This window comes from Accipiter gentilis, chromosome 4, assembly GCF_929443795.1.
Source record: "Accipiter gentilis chromosome 4, bAccGen1.1, whole genome shotgun sequence".
Lineage (NCBI taxonomy): Eukaryota > Metazoa > Chordata > Aves > Accipitriformes > Accipitridae > Astur > Astur gentilis.
The window spans coordinates 10408375-10427581 of record NC_064883.1 but is presented as its reverse complement, the minus strand read 5'-3'; the positions used below and the strand labels follow the sequence as shown (position 1 = coordinate 10427581).

General features: G+C 37.3%; 1 protein-coding gene across 2 annotated transcripts in view; it reads right to left on the bottom strand.

The window, feature by feature from the left end:
* The window catches only part of SKAP2 (src kinase associated phosphoprotein 2), a 120560-nt gene that overhangs the window by 27519 nt on the left and 73834 nt on the right, over positions 1-19207 (bottom strand). For both annotated transcript variants that reach the window (XM_049799037.1, XM_049799038.1), the window contains exons 7-9: positions 11177-11301; positions 10211-10274; positions 9745-9846 (exon numbers count right to left, since the gene is read on the bottom strand). In XM_049799037.1, coding sequence (XP_049654994.1) covers positions 9745-9846; positions 10211-10274; positions 11177-11301 — 291 coding nt within the window. The remainder of the gene's footprint in view (positions 1-9744; positions 9847-10210; positions 10275-11176; positions 11302-19207) is intronic.

Sequence of the window (19207 nt, the reverse complement as noted above, 5' to 3'; positions counted from 1 at the left end):
AAATAAAGTAATTGTAAAAATATTCTTGTTATGATTCACTAGTAAACAAAAATCAGGTTAAATCATAAATAAGCAGAAAATTATAGCTGCAACGCAGACTGTTTACACATACTGTATTTTGGGTAACATTCCCACATTTATTTCTACAAATACAGTCCCATTACCCTATTCTCATACATTAAGACCAGAGTGGGACCAGCAATTCTGGATGATGGATCTTACTAGCCCTACACACCACATACCACGATGCACCTCAGAGAGATGAGGTAGGACAGCAGGGATCTGGAAGTAGTTCACAAGAAGGAGATGGCAACTGCTCCCCAGGCAGCTCACCATGTTACTGTGGGATTGCACGCAGCTGGATCTCAGAAAAACCCAGGGCCCCCAGAGTCCCAGATTACTTGAATTGCCTCGCAGCCAGTACTTTGAATTACCCAGCTTTCATGCCAGAGACACAACACAGTCTCAGTTACACTGTAAGAGCCACCACTTGTAGGCCTGATCGAGGCAGTTTAACCAGAAATTGGGTCTTATGACCCCTATGGAACTTTTGTTTATTGAATTATCTGAAACTACCGTTCAACATTTAGTAATGGAGATGCCTCACTTCTTAAGGAAATAAATTTGAGACAGGTATGGAAACAAGTCTAGTTTCGGTTAGTCTATTTTGGGACAATGGAAGGATGACCCTCATGCTAGGGTCCACAGGCTTTTCTGTAGATAGTGCTTTGCTTTAAAATGAGATTCCTTCCTTTAATTCCCAGTTTTACTCACTGTTGCCTTCAAGATTCAAGGACAGAATAACTGTTACAGCCTGCTAAGACAAAACCCTTCCACAAACCAAAGACAGAAGTACTGGAACCTCTTCCTTAAAGATGTTGAAAGGTCCCAAGATCTTAAACTAGTTTTCTTAGAACACAAACTCAGAGTTTTTAGGTGGAGAAAATCAAGATCTGTTAGGAAAAAACAGACTTCAAAAAAGGACTGAAACAAAATACCCCTGTGCCAACCATCCCCTTTCTGGATCAGAAAACTCTCCTCCTACCTTGCTGTCTAATCCAAATCTCACTGACTTGCCAAAAACATTCCTCAGTCTCTTCTGGCTTCTTAAAACATTCTTTCCTTTGCTGCTGAAGCTCATCTGTGTACCTGCACTCTGCACGTCCCTGGAGCATCCCTCTCTACTATAGGGCACAGCAGACTGCTGCATCTTGCCCTCTTCTGCCTGGTCCACTGTGTGACCTGGAAGTTGTACCCTGCTGACCATTTTCCTTTCCTAGGAGCAACTAACTTGCTTCTTTCAAAGACTCCTACCCAGCCCAGGGAGCAGCATCCAAGACCACGAAACAGGCAGCCTTCTCCTATGTTGCCTTCCTTGTGTATGTGTAAACTAAACATGACATCCACTGCAAACACAGTACACTAACACACAAGCAAATCAGGTATGAATGCATATGGCCAGCAAAATTCATGAAGCTCTGGTTAATTAGTATTTTGACTAATTTCTCCATTTTGAGGAGGGTGGGAAGGAAAGTGAGTAGCACATAAAAAGCACACTCGGAGGAAAAGACATATACAAGAAGGATTTATGCTGATGCCTTTCTTAAGGCTGAAAAATTCAAGTAAGAGATTTGTGTCTACAGTAACAGAGTGATTAATTCAGCTTTTAAAGCCCACCTTGCTGCATCTTATTTGAGAATCCAGTTATATAAATTATGGTTCTTTAATAGCTACCTCGTGGAAACCAGAAAAGTTGAGAAGCGATAGCCTGAGGCACCATATAACCTCTGGTTGCTCTTTTTTCTCAAAAAACTCTACCTAATGGTTTTAATAGCCTGATACGCAGTCATTCATCACAAATTCAAAAAGTAAAGGTTCCTTGATCTATCTAAATAGTCTTCATCACAGTTATACCCAAGCAGTGGAGCAAGCCCAACATTTCTGTTTTCATAAATATACACAATACAATTGACATTTTGCTTTGAACTTGCTAAACTACAGCAATTCCTCAAATTTTTGGTTAATAAACTATCTCACATACCCAGACATTTCTTCTGAATGCTTTGCAATAGAATTATTGCAGTGCTTCTTAATTAGATAAAAACAGTACTACAAAACTACTTTGCTTTCAAAAGAATGAACTTTGGGTCCAAAACCCATTGAAGACATGCATGCATAAACAAAGCTTTGATCACATTTGACATGAAGCCAGCTGTCAGAAAGTCAACACTGAAAAAACTGCGATACAAGTAAAATTACTTTGTGTGATTTTGTCTCACCAGGATGACAAGCTTTTCTAAGACAGGATTCTATCTCTTGATAACAAACAACTTCTGTCACATACTGTTCACATCAGATTGGTTTTACAAATCAATAGTGTCAAACATTGTTTAGTGCTGGTGCACAGAAAATAGTATAAAAATAATTGATCAGTACTTGCAATAAAATATCTTATTTCAATAAGTAAATTCCTTTCAATGAGTTGTGTGCTAATTAGTTTCTAAAAGAGTTCTTTCAACAAAAAAATGGATGATTAAAAATACTTCCTTTTTAGATGTTATTAAGTATGCCTTCTAATTTTAAGTAAATAAGCTTCAAAATGCCAATAGGCAATGCAGATTTAACAATTCCTGGTTTATTGGGGGGGGGAGGGGGAGGGGGCAACGGGGTTTTCTGATTGGGCTTTAGGGTATTTTCTTTTTTTTTTTTTTTTTTTTTAATCTCTGAAATACAGAAATAAAATTCAGCCTTTGCTAACTCAAGAGTTTGATAAACACTGCCTTTCCAACATGAACTCCTTCAGTTTGTTGTAACAGTTCACCACAACTTCAAGAAGGTCGCTTCTATTTTCTCTACTTGTAAACTCTGAAACCCTTTAAGTCTGAAACACCTGAAAACTATGAAGTCTTGCATGCAGTTCAGAGAGAGGAGAATAAATACCTAAACTAATAGCACACATTTTCCATTTACTGTAGATATTGTAATTAACTTATTTGAATCTCACTGCTGACCAAATTTTCTGCAGTCGAAGTATATTACTAAATAAAGAATATTCTTTTCTAAAAGTATTTCTCAGTAGACAACCCCACCCCAAGTCCAAACAGTGAATACAGCCCTCACATGCCAATCAGACTAAATATGAATACTCAATTATTATTCCATTTTTATTGGCCTCCTCACTTGCACGTTTGTGAATGTGTGTGTGACGGGGGAGCAGGGGTTGAACTGCATCATGGACAGTAGGCTTCCTGACAGCTATGGGCCACCTGTTGTTCACAGACCACCACTTTATATTTACCTTACAAGAAACACAGAAGAGCCTGTGAACCTTATTTTTCTTTCCAAAAACTTCCCACTCAATGGACATCTCATTCTTTTCAGCTACGAGATTGTCTTACCTCCTCTTCCATCACTGACACCCAACATCAATAGAAAGAAAAGGTTCCCTCTTTAGATGTAGGATTACATTAATTGAAGATAAAGCCGAATCTCTTGTGGCAAACAAAAGCTGTGGTCCAGGTATCAAATTCCTAACCGCCTTCTGGATGCAATGTCTTTAAATACAAAAAGTCTGGATTCGTAATTCATGTCTCCTGAGCATTTAGTACTAGCTGAAAGACACTCCAAGGTATATATAAATCCCATAAGCATACTGCCTCAAAACCCAGAGTAACAGAGAATTCAGACATAGCTCTATTTCATCATAGCAGTTGGGATGTGGCACTATACAGTTGAAAGTGATTGTTTTTCAATGATTTTAAATGTCTGGCATATAATCAAAGACACTTAGTAGACCCCAAATCCCTGTGATCAAGAAAAAAACCCACACATCTTGGACACACAAAAAAATCTTTACCATGCCCTGACACCGAAAGGTAGTTTACATTCGCTTTTCACTGCTCTTGTATTATTTTAATTAATTTTGATTTACAGCAAATTGAGTAAGCCCTGTAGCAGCCCCTTCTCCTTATTCTGGTACTCCACCTATCAGCAAGATATTATGGGCAAAAATACTCAATATATAAAAATAACGTAATGGCTAAACAAGAAATCAAGATTTTTCACAACACTGAGATGCAATCTTTGAAAAAATGGTTTTGAAGAATGACCTATCCTCACTGCTTTAAAAGGAAAAAAATCCCTTGCTGTGTTCTTGAATCTGAAAGATGTTGTAATGGAAATGATTCAAAACACTTCCAGTAATTACTTTGGAAACTCATCTTTAGTACTGTCCTCAAAAATGCTGATCATACATCTGGCCTTTTCAGCTCCAAATATTCCAGATCCTACTTGTACTTTATACTTTGAAATCACTTCATTTACTAATTAAAAGTACTTATAATTCTTTCTGTGGAAAAAATAAAAATAAAAAATTGATAGAACATCAGTATTACATACAACTTCTGAGGACAAGAAGTAAAGAATTCCCTAACTACTTGAGGCAAACAACAAATGCTGGGAGCAATTTGGACAGTATACCAGGATATGTGATATACTGACTTAACACCAATGATCACAGGTAACATCTCAGATTCCATAATCACCTGTGTCTCTGCTCACTTAAACCTACTGCTCTGGTTTACAACGACCAATTAACAGTTTCTTCGTTATAGCTTACTGGTTTTAGGAACTGATTATACAGCTGTGATCCACAACTGGGACTGCTTGACACCAAATGCTATGCTGGACCCACAGACCCTGACTGTGATATATTGAAAACTCTAAAATAAGCAAAGGTCTCCTGAAAAGGCATTTTCATTAACACAGTGCTGTGAAATCTTCACTTCTAGTGCCAAAAAGTCAATACATCTGACACTACATTTTGAGAACACAAATATTTGCTATGAGTTGGTGTTCATGAGTGACAGATCAAGCTTACACTCAAACTCTACTACATAATCATTACTTCCTTCTTCCCAAGAAGAGGTAAATCAGAGATCACATTCTTTTCCCCCAACCCTCCATGCTCATGAAAAGGGTACAACATCATAAAAACACTTTGCTGCTTCAAAGTTCCAGCAATCCAGCAACAAGAGAGGATGAGGATGGTATTAAGTTACGCTGCTTAACTGCAGAGATTAACTGTCAGAAAAAATTAAAGCAACAAATCTGCCTAAAGAGACAACCATAAAATAGAGACAGGATGATCATTCCCTACCTTCATACTCAATGTCAGAAATAAGTTTGAAACGATATCAACATAATTCTGAAACTATATCAGAGATTTTGTTTAAAGTCAGCAAACAAATTAAAAAGTGTTTCTTTGCATAACACACTTCCTATTACATAAAACTTAAGACATTTCTTACCTTCTCCTGAGCTTTGCCTTAGTTACAGAGTTTGCCTAGCTAAGCTTCCAGCTACACTGCAAAACAGAAATTATTGGCCAGATAGCTGGGCTTGACCAAACTGTTTGGCAGAGGACTGATAGTGGGAATCAAAAAACAAAAGCAAGCCTTCCATTCCCATGATCCTTGGCCCAATCAGAGATTGAATCAATCCTCAAATTTAATTTACAGCAAACTAAGAACTGATGCAAGTTCTACTGGCTGTGTTACTTCTCCACAGAAGTTCCCCTGACTAGACTCACCACAGCACTGAATTTCACTGTCCTTACCCCTCTCTCACCCAAAAGTTCTCTGTGTTATGGACAGGCTGAGAAGAGATGGCACAAAGCCAACAATGCCAGCCTTGTGTCACATCACATTGCTTTGTAATTTCCAACCTTACCTATTCTGTAAGGGCAGCTTTTTATCTCCATGCACCAACTAAGCACCACCAAAGTAAGACTCGAACCTTATCTTTAGAATCACTTTACTGGAGACTATACTGTACACCACAGAAACTATTGCTATAATGCAAGTTGGTGAGCAGAAAGAGAACAGAGGAAAAAAGACAACACAAGATTGAAAGTTAAGGCAAGTATGTTAGCTTAGATTTACACCTTTTTTCTCCTGCTGTGCAAGAGTTTTGTAGAGAGTACACAAACCAAGTTGAGGTTGTAGAAAGGATCAAGGTGGCAGGCAGTAGTTAGCATTGCAATTCTGGATATGTGCCCCATACAGATGTGAAACCACAGAAGACAATACTGAAGGCCCTTAAAAATTATGTCACTGAAAGCCCGGGTTAATAAAAAAATTCAGTCTTCAAGGGCTGTAACAGATGACAACATCTTTAAACCTGGCAAATGTTCTCTCTTCTGACAAGCACAACTCCATTGTTTAAAACACCACTAAGCTAGAAACTCTATGCATCTAGGTAGCTCTACACACCACACAGTTATTTAATACTACAGTTTTAGAAGTTATTTTATGTTACAGCTTATAATATCCAGCTGTGGACTGCAAAATTATATAGAGTGTAATAAGGTAGAAAATATATAGCTAATTAGCAAAAATCAGCTTTTATTGACAATATTTTTAATTTTGCTTAATGAAGTCTTCCTCTGTGTTTTTATTAAAAAAACCAAAAAGACAAAAGCTTAGTTTGTTGAAGACAGTATAAAGCTTTCTTTTCCTGAAGAATCTTGCAAGGAAGGTTTTACAAGTTGGGAAATCTTTGGCAGTTCTGATGTTTTTGACTCTACCTGAATAACCACACTAAAACACTGACTAATACCAAGAACCAGGAAAATGATGCTTCTATGGTAAACATGAATTTGTATGTGCTATTAAAGAAGAAAGTAACTTAACAGATCAAAAGATTAATTTTCCCAACTCTCTTTGTACCCCCTCCAACTATCAACCCCACTCATCCTGCCAGCAGACAGTACAAATTGAATGCCTCTGAAATCTAGGCTTTTAATAGGTTAATAGACTGTTACAATTCTGGATACTGGTTTGAAGCTATCCAGCTCCTGCCTGGAAAAGTGATCTGCACTGTCTCCTGCCACAGGCCGGGGGGGGGGGGGGGGGGGAAGCTAAGCAATGATATAGCTACAGAATATATCATCAGTCAGTCCTGATTACTGCAACAGTTCTCAAAAATTTCCGATTTTCAAAATTGTGCAAAAATTTCCATATCCTCTTTTTGATCCAAACACTCTTTATTCAAATACCAAACCCAATATTACCAAATGGACTGCATCATGAACTGGCTTAATTTGCTTCTGAGATGTTGATATAAAAAACACTGGAGAACCCCTAAATGCAAAATTTTACTTACTTGAGAAATAGAAAATTATAGCCAAATAAATGATAACAAGGTACAATGAGTTGTGTACTTGAAATTCAGTATTTATAAAGCTCGTGGGTCTGCAGAAACAGAGGATCAGAAGCCTCTAACATGAAGATGCTTTGAGGATAAAAACAAAGTGAAGATTAATTTCTTCTCCCTCTTCACAGGGATCTAGCATATTTGCCTTCTGCATTCAAGAGCTTAGCGTAGTTTTGTGGCTGTACAAATAATTCTTTTTTTCTGTTCTCTTAAAAGGCATTCAAAATTCCTTATGTATTCTGTATTATTAAGTCAGGTAACAGCAGGGATAATGATGCTCCACCCTTTGACCATGAAAGGAAGAACAAGTGGTTCACTTACCTGGGAAAATAGGAAGGACAGCCAACTGGAATTAAATGCAACTAGTCAGGCCTAATTAAAGCACATGAGACCGAAATGGAGTACACTCTTTTACCAAGTTTAGATGAACAGCTATACAAGAAGCAAAATACATCCTACTCCTGTGACGTTTGTTAACTAGCATTTCACCTAATACTCTTCAATATGGTATGGATTAAGAAGAGAAGGACTGCTCTAAGGCATCAGAGCCATAAGTTTTTAACTCCATTTAAGCAAATGACTATTAAAGCACATTTATGGAAGAGAAAAAGATGCTTTAATTACTTAAAATCTATTGCAAACTTATGCTTTATTTCTACTTAGTTATGCCAACACATCACAGCCAAAATTAAAGAGCTCCACTGTACAAGGTAAGATGGTCCTTCCTGAAAAGTGTACCATTCAAAGAAACAAGATGAAGAAGCATGAGATAAAGAAAGATAATACCTACTTGATAACATGAAAATGAAGCACCACTCCAAGATCATGCAGAAAGAAATTCATTTAACTAAAAACTGAAACTAAACTTCTTGAATAACAGAAGAGCTATCTTTTCTTTGTGACAGCTGTTCTGTTACATTTCAGATTTATTAGCCATATTAGGAGACAACAGTTCCTGAAAACTGACATAAAAGTGGGATGTAAGTGAAAATACTCTAAAATCTTGCAGAATCATACCAAGGCAGCAATTCTCTGAAGACAGAGCTTAAAGCAAAGAATTCAAAGCATATATTAACTATTGGCCTTCTACCAATATTTTATGTGTTACTGCTCCAGATGTACTTATTGTTTCAGATTCAAATAAACAGGTAAGATAAGTGAAGCTTGGAAAAGAGTAATTTATCCCAGGATACATCTAGAGCTTCTTTAACAAAAGCACAAGCAAGCATACAAGATCACCTTCTGTAAGAGCGTGAGCATCCAAAAAGCACTGCAATAAGGTTTGGTGGTATCCTCTAGCTAGAAGATTAAGCCCTGTAATGTAGTTTTTATATTCACTGCAGAGGAGTTTTTCAGCATGCCACACTGCACCCCATTTCAGCAGAAATTGTATTCTGTGCTGAAATAGTCATCTAGGTACAATTCGAAGAAATGGAACCAAAAAAACCCAGCTCTTCAAGAACTGAGTGCTGCTGCAATTTTACAATTTTATGATAATCATTTTCACCAGTCACTCGTTCTCTGCTCCTTTGGTTCATTGAAATGACCTTAAAATTAAAACCAAGGCATACTACAAAATGTTCTTTTCTCCAATGGTCAGAATATTCAACCTAAAAGATACAGAAAGTTAGTCACCATCACATGACACGGCTAATTTTTCCTCTCAAGTTATTGCTGATAATTGCACTGCCCCAAACAGCGAAGGGTGCAGAACACTATTTTATACAAAGTGATTATTTAATTGTCATATCACTTCAAAATATCATTTGTTAACTAATGGTAACTGAAAAATTTATTTTTTCCATAGCTTCTTAAAATATAATCAAGAACAGCCACCTTTCTCCTAATACTTGAATGTCTACAATCAACTCCAAGAACTTTTTCCGAGCTCTTTTTCTTTTGTTTTACCATCTGATAGATACACTTGGACATCTAGAGGCATAATCATTTGACCACATCAGAAAGTCCATAGTAAAAAGTTTCTGTATAATCATAGTCATGCTGGAAGATATGAAACAAAACAATGTCAATACTCATGTTACTTTATTTACAGTTCATCTCCAGAGCCCTTTCAAACCAACACATTGCTTTCTTGCAGGATTATAATATCATGTATTAGGCAGCAGTTGATAACATATGGACTGATAGCAAACTTTTGCTTAATAGAAATGCCAAAATGGATAAAGAAAAAAATGATGGGCAAGTTGCTGGAAAAAGCTGAACGGCAAGTCAATTTTTTAATTAAAAAAAAATTCCATACCAGAGAATGTTAATGAGCCAAAAGTCCCCGGAGACTACTTTTACACATTCCGCACCATTTTGATGCCCCTGCTAAAGAAAACTGAACTGTTCTCACTCAGACCTGGCTGAAGACACATTCTTTTTTTCAATCTCATAACAAAACATGAAATCTGAAAGTATCTTATTCATCGGGTTACTCTACTCACTTTTAGCCACTCAGAGTTATCAAACTAGGATTAGAGAAGACAAAATGATCACAACTCACAAAGTAAAAAATTTCAACAATACCTTTAACTTCTTCATAAATGCTATCATCTATTGGTTCACTGCTCACTTGTCCAACATCATCATACTCCTCTTCCTCCTCAGGAATAGTATTAGATTCCATATCTATGTAACAGCAGTTTAAAAAGTTAACATTTACTAGAAAAAAATGCCTAAGCAGAAATTTACAGAAAATGAAAACACAATTCTTCTGTGACCTGGTGCTTACAGTATATTCTGCTTATTTTCTTATAATGTTCATAAAGGAGAGCTTTCAAGCTAAATAGTATTCTTTAAGAAAAGGAAGAATCTTGCAAAAGGAGAAAAGTCATATAAAAGCTACAACACAACTGAAAACTGGGACTTGCTATTCAAAACTTGGACAAGTGGGAATACTACACATAAAAACACAACAGATATGTTAATGGACAGAACTACCATCACTAAGCAGTATTGGCAATAAAGGCTACTGCTCTACTGGCTGTCTTACCTTGAATTACAAATTTGACTTGCTGTACCCATTCCTCAGCTTCTTTGGGAGTGGCAGCTGTAAACTATTAAACGTTTATTAATAACTACTAGTAGTAATGACAAAAACACAACTACAATTTCATTAGCAATAAAAAAGAGAGACTGTAGCACTCTCATCACTTCCTCAAGAAACCATTAGTAATTCTTTTCATGTCTTCTGGTACTTTTCTTGCAAGGATGCTTCTTATAATGTACAGCTAATTTTGACAAATTTACGTAATTGAAGGAGAGGATGATGGATTTGAAACTCTGATCAGCAGCTGGCAGCTGTGCAGAAAAAAGCTGCTTCTCTTCATCAATGTCAAAGCCAGAACTGATGAACAAAATTTGCCCTTGACAATTAGAAGACACCCATGAATTTCTTTAGACTGCTGGGTACAGTTTTCTTAAAAATGTTCTTGTCAGACTCCAACACACTACCTGACAGCTTAATTAACTGGCTTTCAACTGCAATCTCAGATATTTAAAACTTATTAAACTTACATTCCATATTGATGTCTAGCTGATAGATCTCTGAATTGCACAGCTGATATGTGCCTTTACGTAGATTTTCCTTGCAAAGCCATGACCAATACAATATGTATTTAACACTGATACATATTTTAACTTTTTTTACTAATTCATCCAAGAAATCGCACAGACATACTATACAATAGATATTAAAATGCTAAAATTGAAATGACCAACAGATAAAGATGATAGATTTCCTTGCTCTTGTCCAAAAAGATAATATTTGAAGACATACATACATACATATTTTAAATCAGATTTTTTCCTAATATATGAATACAAAATACAAGCAAGCAAGGGCTTCCTCTTTTCATTAAGATGTCAGTGAAAGTTGTTTTACTGAAACGTTAATTCAGTAACTGGAATTGTAACGGCTTTATCAATTTAATTTCAAGTCAACGTAAAGAAGTCCAACCTGATAAATGCGCTTATCAGGAGCAGAGATTTCAAAACAGCAATCTTTCTTTGCATCCTTCCGAAGGCTATTATTCATTCTGATGGTGTAGCCCTCTAAGGCAAATTCACCTTTCTGCTGTTTGTCTGTTGGAGATAAAAAACAAAGTTAGAGTTTCATTTACAACAGTGAACGTAAGTGGCTCAGCAGGTTATCATTTATTCAGATTTTGTTTTCTATTCCATGAATTTTACAAAGAACAGGGAGGGTTTTAGCAAAATGATTAAGCGATGCTTCTGGAGATAAAGCTTTATTTTAAAGGAAGATGTAGACAAAAGTACATTTTTCTGTACTAAGGAATTCCACAGGGGGATGTTTGCAGATGGTGGTCTTATTTAGTAAGAAGTGCATGTTATGACACTTGTATCTAGGGAAAGCCAAGAACTGGAACTTGCAAGACACGTTTCCTATAAATCAGTGTCTCTTTCAGGTTCAGCAAACCAATGGGAAAACCTGTCTAGCTCAGAACTTGCTGAGCTCCCTCCTAAACTAACCACTTCACTCAAAAAATAAACTTCAAACTCCTTTTTAAGCAATTGGAAAAGCTTCTTTTCACATTCTCCCACCCACTCCCAGATGTGCCTCCTTTCCACATGGCAGAAATACAGAATGAATTTTGTTATAAATTCAGGTGTGTGTTCCAAAAGCATTTCTCTTAACACAGCAAATGTTTAATTAGCTAATAAAAGTACTGAGCCCTACCACAGTTTATTATGCAGAGCCATGTGGTTGTTTTAAAGACAATTTTACTTTTCAAAGGTTCTGGTTTATAAAAGTATCACTTACAACAGGCCTGAGTTTAAATATACTGCATGTTGGGCAAGTGGCACCAGTGTGCTCCTGAGCTCTTCAGACCAAACCCTACACGTGATTTTATGTGCTCTGGCATGTTTTGGTGAATATTAAAAACAAACCAGTAAAAGTAATTCAGTTTTGCAATTTCTGTAGATCACAGTGCAGCATTCAAGTGAAGATAAGCATCATCAGTCACATTTTGCTCAAGCAAACAAAGAACAAAGTGCAGTTGCAAATGAAAGAAAATGCCATTAAGTGTGGGGTTTTTCCACAGTACAGAAAAGCATTAATTAACAATAAGCATCAGGCACAACAGCAAAACTACTTTAAGTATTGCTGAACAGAACTTACGTGCAAATCAAGCATCCATTGCTTACGTTTGTCATGAAAAGGAGAAAACTTCTACAGTAGATAAAACGGGAAAAACTACAATTTTCAACATAATTTTGTCACCTTTCTGGAAATCTAATAGGAAAGCAAATCTTTTTTCCACTCCTGAGAGGGCAAAAATTGGCTAACACAGCAACATGAACATCAGTGGACATAAGGGCAGTCACCATAAAAATAATCTTGCTAGTAATCTTACATGCACATAGACACAAATTCTTTGTCCTTCCACATTTTTATGAACTCTCACCCAGGGCAAGTAAATACTAAATAACACAACTATATGAGAAAATCCAGGGCACTGTTCTATTTTCTTTTCTAGTCCCTTCCCCCACAGTAAGTTTTATTTTGTCTTAAGTACATTAAGTACTAATGATGCAGGACTAATATTTTGTATTTGCTCAATCCTCCACCCCTATATCAAACAGCACGCAGATGTAAAATTCATGGAATCACACCACCACAGATATTAGAAACAATAACTTGCAGGAGGTTAACTAGGTCCCCTTTTAATGAAATTCATTTCTGCCTAGAAATTTTATTGTTCCCTCACTTGTGACCTCAGGGAGAACATGAAGTGAAACATATTGTTTCTCACTCGCCCATGCTTGAGGTTTATCAAAACCCAAGAAGATAGAAGCACACAGACAGAATAAACACCAGGTTCAAAAGGTAAAAACATTTTGTCAAGATAAAAATGAGGCAAGTATTCAAATTTAGTCTCTCAGATTATTTCTGAGACTGCTTCTCTGTGACATGGAGGATCCCTTTTATGGTAATACAATTATACAGAGCTAATCTCAGATGATCTCCATACTGGTACTCATTCTTGCAAAGAACATTACAGTTAAAACACAAAGATGCTGTACTTTGCACTGGAAGAGGAACGTGGTGCATGGTATCCATATGGTATTTGACTGGTTTACTGCTTATACTGTCTGTCATTTCTCTGAACACACCATTCCAGTGCTAATGAAAATTACCTGTATGCACCACCAAAAAAATATATATCCTTTGCTGTTAAATTCTTTCACTGGCCTTCATAGCAACAGGCTAGTCATAGCATTGCTACTTTCGCTTCTAATTGCCTGTGAAGTAAAGTACCCCTGATTAAAGTCCAGTGTAGCATTACGCATATGCTTAAAATGTTGGCCATGAGGAAATTTTAAGAAAATGAGACACTTCACAGCCCTGACCCAGAACCCATTAAAGTTGAGAGAAAGACTCTCAGTATGCATTCACACTCCCTGTGGCAGCAAGCTAGAGATAAGACCTAGTATGTCCTGAGAAATGGCTCCACAAATACAGAATGGCAGGACACAGGTCAGTTATAGCTCAGCTGCATGCTCTGATGGTGACAAGCACTGGAGGGCTACAAATCAGAGTTGCTCTTGCAGAATACACCTTTCCAGGTAGGACTGGAGACCAACCCCATCACCTGATCACCACAGAGCAAACCATGACCCATGGTAACTGTTTGGCCAGGCACAGTAGTCAGGTGCAGGCTTGAAGGCAGGGCCATCTTGTGATCATCAGACTCAACAATCATCTCGACTTCATTTATCAGCAAAGGCTTGCAGCTAAACAGGTGTGCAGACAGACTTGGGCTTTCAGTTTAAAGCTGCTGTGTGAAGTTAGTGCCACAGTGACTTCTGTGAACTTTTACATTCAGAGTTATATTTATATTAAAAGTATTTTCTGAAGACTGTGCTTTAGGGAGAGTTAAAAACAGTTTTTGATGTTTAAAAACTTTGAAGACTTAAAGATTTTACTTGGCGACTTAACATTAGATATAGTTGGTTTTTATGGTGGAAGCCTTAAAAGTAGCTTCAAGGAAGCACATTTACATTATTGATAATTTCACTTTCATTTTGAAACCCCTAATCAGAACCAGAGTTTTGCCTAGGCAGGAATACAACAGCATATTTAGGACAAACTAGGGAGAGACATGCGGATGGAACACACTTCTCTGAAGAACAATAACATTCCTGCTGCCTCTTAATTTCTCAAGATAGGGCTTTGCAATTCAACAATGGGAAACCCTTAAGTTGTCCCAGAATAATATAGAACAGAATTGCAAAAAGTATAATACTATCAGTCTTGTAAAAACAAAAAGGATCATGAATGTCATCAAGCATAAGCTGTTCCACAATTAAGTCAAATCTCATTTCAGAATAAGCTCTTCTTTGCTCTCATCTCCTCCTCATCTTCCCTTCTCCCCATATCAGGCACACAACAGAAAAATAAATCTGGGTCTGTGTAGATAATTTTGCATCAGGAATTTAGAACTGTAAAAAGCTAGTATGACAATGTGGAGAGTCAGGCACTAAGTATTAAAAAAAGTCAAAACTAGTACATAGATATTTGAGAGAAGTAAATTTGGGGGCTATATTTAAAATAGAGAAAATACTGATCTGAATGAAATTAGAGAGCCATTTTAAATATTTTTCTTACATATAAACTTCATTCATTCTAAAAATAATGAAATGTTAACAACGGAAACAGGGCCAATATTATATTGGGAAAAAAAGAGTCTCAAGGGAAGCAGAGAAAAAGGATTTTGAATTAACCTTGCATAACTGAGTCCATGGGAACTTTTAAAACAAAGAAGGGTAAACCTTCATTGGGGTCTTGAAATGATTGGGCTGTAAATTTGAGGCCTAAGGCAATATGCCCGTATTATTATCACATGTAAAAAGAATTAGTGCATTCTGAAGAACAGAGAGGAGTCAGATAGTAGAAAGGAAAGAAGTTACAGCAAAAGGCATAAAGAACAAAGGCAAACAGAAAGATTTCAGAGAGTGATAAAGTATTTATAGATACTATTAGAATCTATAATTTAACTCTCTTCATCTTGAAATTAGGAGCCCGTAAGATCTTACAGTTTACATGGCTTCATGCTAAATGTAGTTTCACATACTTTTCTATATGCAGGATGTCTGCTTTCTAAAAATAGTAAGTGTCAGTATCTCCAAAATGGTAATTCCATTCCCTAGCTTTCGGAACAGTTCTTTCCAAATGCATGGGTAGGAGTTCATCCCTTTTAGATAGCAGATCTGAAATGCAATTGACTTTTTTTTTTTCTTCTTTCCTTTAATCTAGCCCTCTGAGAAATTTAAATTTAAAAAATGAAGAAATGGAGACAATGATTGAAACACACTATTTAGGGCACTAGTTTGTTTATATTCAGTTTGCTTATACTCAATAGTTATTTTTCAAATCAAGCACTATTAATGGCAAGTGTGCCTCTTGAGGTCTGAATTTAACATTCTCATAGCAGAAGATTCAGTACTCATTAGATAGATGCCTTTGATGGCCATCACCCTGCTACAACGAAGTCCTATTGAACATTCACAATTTCTGCAGATTTCAATTATGGATTCTGTCAAAAGTAAAGTCTAAAATAAACAAGGATTTTTTGCCTTTCCTATGTGGTTGTTCAGAGAGGGAGAACTAAGACAAGGAGGTCTTAACTAAAAGCAAAACGATACTTCAGCAGCTTTCCATTGGGTTTGTATATCCTTCCTTACTCCTAGAAGGAGCAATATGCAAGCTTAGCATGTGACAGAAATTCCAGTAGCCTGGTTAGGTGAGTCACTAGGACAGATTTGCAAACACAACTCTAACTAGCCTTCACTCTCCCTTAATATTGTTCAGTCACTAAGTTCCTCAAAAAAACAAAATACAAAATAAAACAAAAACCCTCTTTTGCACAAATAGGAGTAGTCCATCCATTGGCCTGGCCATCACTATCTTACAAGTCAGAGAAATCCTAAATTTTCATGTCCATGTTAAAAAAAAAAAACAAAAAAAACAAAAAAACACCTCAGACTTTTCTAAAAGCCTCTGAATTATCCCCCTCTTCAACATTACTGGCAGGCAGGCAGATACCATTTTCAAGTTATAAAAATGAAAATAAATTTTTAGTGCCCATTAACAGAGGAAAAAATTACCATGATGTTATCAATTACTGTCTTGCTAAACACTTAGCTGATCCCTCCAGTTTGCTGTGACAGAACGGCATATAACATTGTGGCCTAGTGAGGAAGAAGTAATGAAGCCATTAATTCATTCATTTATAAAGCAACAAATTAACTTTCCTTCTTCACATGCACTTTGAGGTCTGAAAGGTTAGCCATACCACCTAGGTGTCTAAGTACACAGGAACTGCCAAAGATCATATAGAAAAATGATATGCAAACAGGGTACCCAACTCAGGATGCAACTGCATGGAAGCAAAGAAAAGAGAAAGGCTATAAAAGGTTTATGGAAGGAAAGACTATGATAAGGAGGACCAGATAAGCTTCTGGAAATCCAAGCCAGCTCTGACATTTGAACACGCTTCTCTGCAATGTTGTGGGCCACATGCTGGCAACAGATATTGCAGCACAAGCGCAAATATACATGTGCTTCCTGCAATACCTACTTCTGACATGTAATTAGGTTAAACCTTCAAGCCTTGTTTCTCCAACTCCTCCACATACCATTGATCAGGGAAAAAAATGTAGATTATTTGCTCAGACCTGTCTATATTGCAGGGATAAGTAACATGTTTAACTATCCAATGCTGCACCAAACATATGAGAAAAATAGAGGAGGAAACATTAGCCTGCAGGCTTCACAACTGCTAAAAGGATGCTTATAATCTCTTAGGTGAACACACACACATACACAAACACGCAGTCATTTACTGTACTTTCACAGGCTTTAGCTTGTACTATATTCTCCTAGCCTAGGCCTCATACTTTTCATCATTCTAAAACTTTTCCTTACATGAGGTTGTGAGCTTCACACATTTCCAAACTTCTTGCTTTCCCAATGTATAATGGAAAAAGTTAGAAGACTTGATTGGAAACAACAAATCTACACAACCTGATAGAAGGCATCCTATAGCCTCACACTTAGCATTCAATTATATTTACACTGATATTTAAGCGTGAAAATCAAACCTTAGCCAACAAAATACTTACTGCACCAGACATAAAATACCCTTCACGGATTATTTGCCTACGTGTCTGGTTTTAAAAACATTCACAATGCAAAACAAGCCAAAAAGGACCTAGAAATCCCTGCTGCCTCTCTGCATTGTGTCCCACAACACACAGGCACTAGCACTCCATTACCCATTAAAAGTGACGCAGGCAGCAGGACTGAGCACGTATGGAATCCCTGTGTCTCTTCAAACCAGGTTCGTATCGAGGAGGGGGAGTTTCCCTATTGTGTGAATCAGCCCTGGAACCTGTCAGAAACTAGGGCCCAGCTGATACAAGACATCTGCAGTCACTGCACAGGCTAGGGCAGACCAGCATCACTTAGATGCCAATCCAATGATTCAGGGGGTGGCAGCAATTTGCATGAAGCCACCCAAATGAACACTTCATCGCTGTTCTAGGGCAGGTAAGAATACACATTGATTTTCTACGTGGTCCAAGTTATCTGGTACAGCATCAAGGGTGACAGCAAAAGAAGAAGGGCCCCAATACAACAGCATACTATGGCAGGTACCACTGCTGGCTGTAAAAGTGGGAAGGAAAACAGTTTCAGGTTCCTCCAGTGACTAAATGCCAGATTTCCTCAGGACTGTCTCATCACACACCTCATCCATCCTGACAATCTGCAGCTAAGCAGCATGATAAACAGCAGCACATACATTCACAACCATCAAGACGAAAGCTCAGTTTCAACAGCAAACTAGTTTGCCATGGAACTACAGCAGCCGCTGGTATCCAGTTTCTGCACAATGGTGGCAGTTCGCTTCTGCACTGGAACAGGCACCTTTATGTACCATGGCATCAGAGGGCTGAAGAAAGTACCTCTGACCAGTCTAGAAAAAAGGCTTCTTCTTCAAAGTCAAGTTCTGGAGTGACTGTTGCTCATCCCAGGTCTGCAAGACAAAACGATTCCACCATGCTGGACTAGTTTTTCTGCACCAACAGCAGCAGTCACATGGAGGTAGGGCAGAAGTTCATGCATCTGATTTGTTTGCTTCTTCCATCAGCTACTGTTTGGAGTCCGGCCACGCCTATGCAATTCCTATGGACTATGTGCCTCCATGGACTACACACCTCTCCCACATCATTAGGTTATGGTTAGGAGGATCTTCCCCAAACAATCTGCAGCCTACAAAAGCTATAAATGCATAAGCCAAAGCATCTGTCTATAGATCCATAAAGGAAAGAGATCCCACAGTGTATCACAGTCACTTCCTAACATGATACCAACCTGCTGAGTGCTAGGGAGCATATATCTTAACTTTCAGCATAGGTATTAGAAGTTACAACACAGCCTTGATAGTCAGGTTGATGCAAAAGGAAGGAAAAAAAAAAAAGGATGGAAAGAGGGCAGGTGGGCAGTTTTTCTGCCTTACTCCAAAGACCATATGCTAGAAAGCATAAATAGTCATTAGCACAGACACAAGAAAAAAAATAACACCAAGCTTTTTCCTTTTTTTTTCCCCAAAACTAGCAAATGAAAAGACAAAGATTTAAAAACACAGAACAATCTTTAAGAACTAGCAATACATTCTGACCAAAAAAACTTGCCATTTTTTACGTACTAGGTAATATATAACTATATATAAACAAACAGCACAAGACAATTTTCCAGAGAAAGAAATAAATCATTACTGACAAATCAGTGTTATGCCATACCTCCTTAAAATTTTTGAATAAAGATTGTTTGTTTTTGAAGCTTGATCAATCTGTAAATCCCAAGGAAAGAGCAAAGAAGAAAAGGGAATATTTAGCAGATATACTAACAAAACTCTGGAAACAGAGAATATGATAGGAAACTGTAGCAAGATGAAAACTG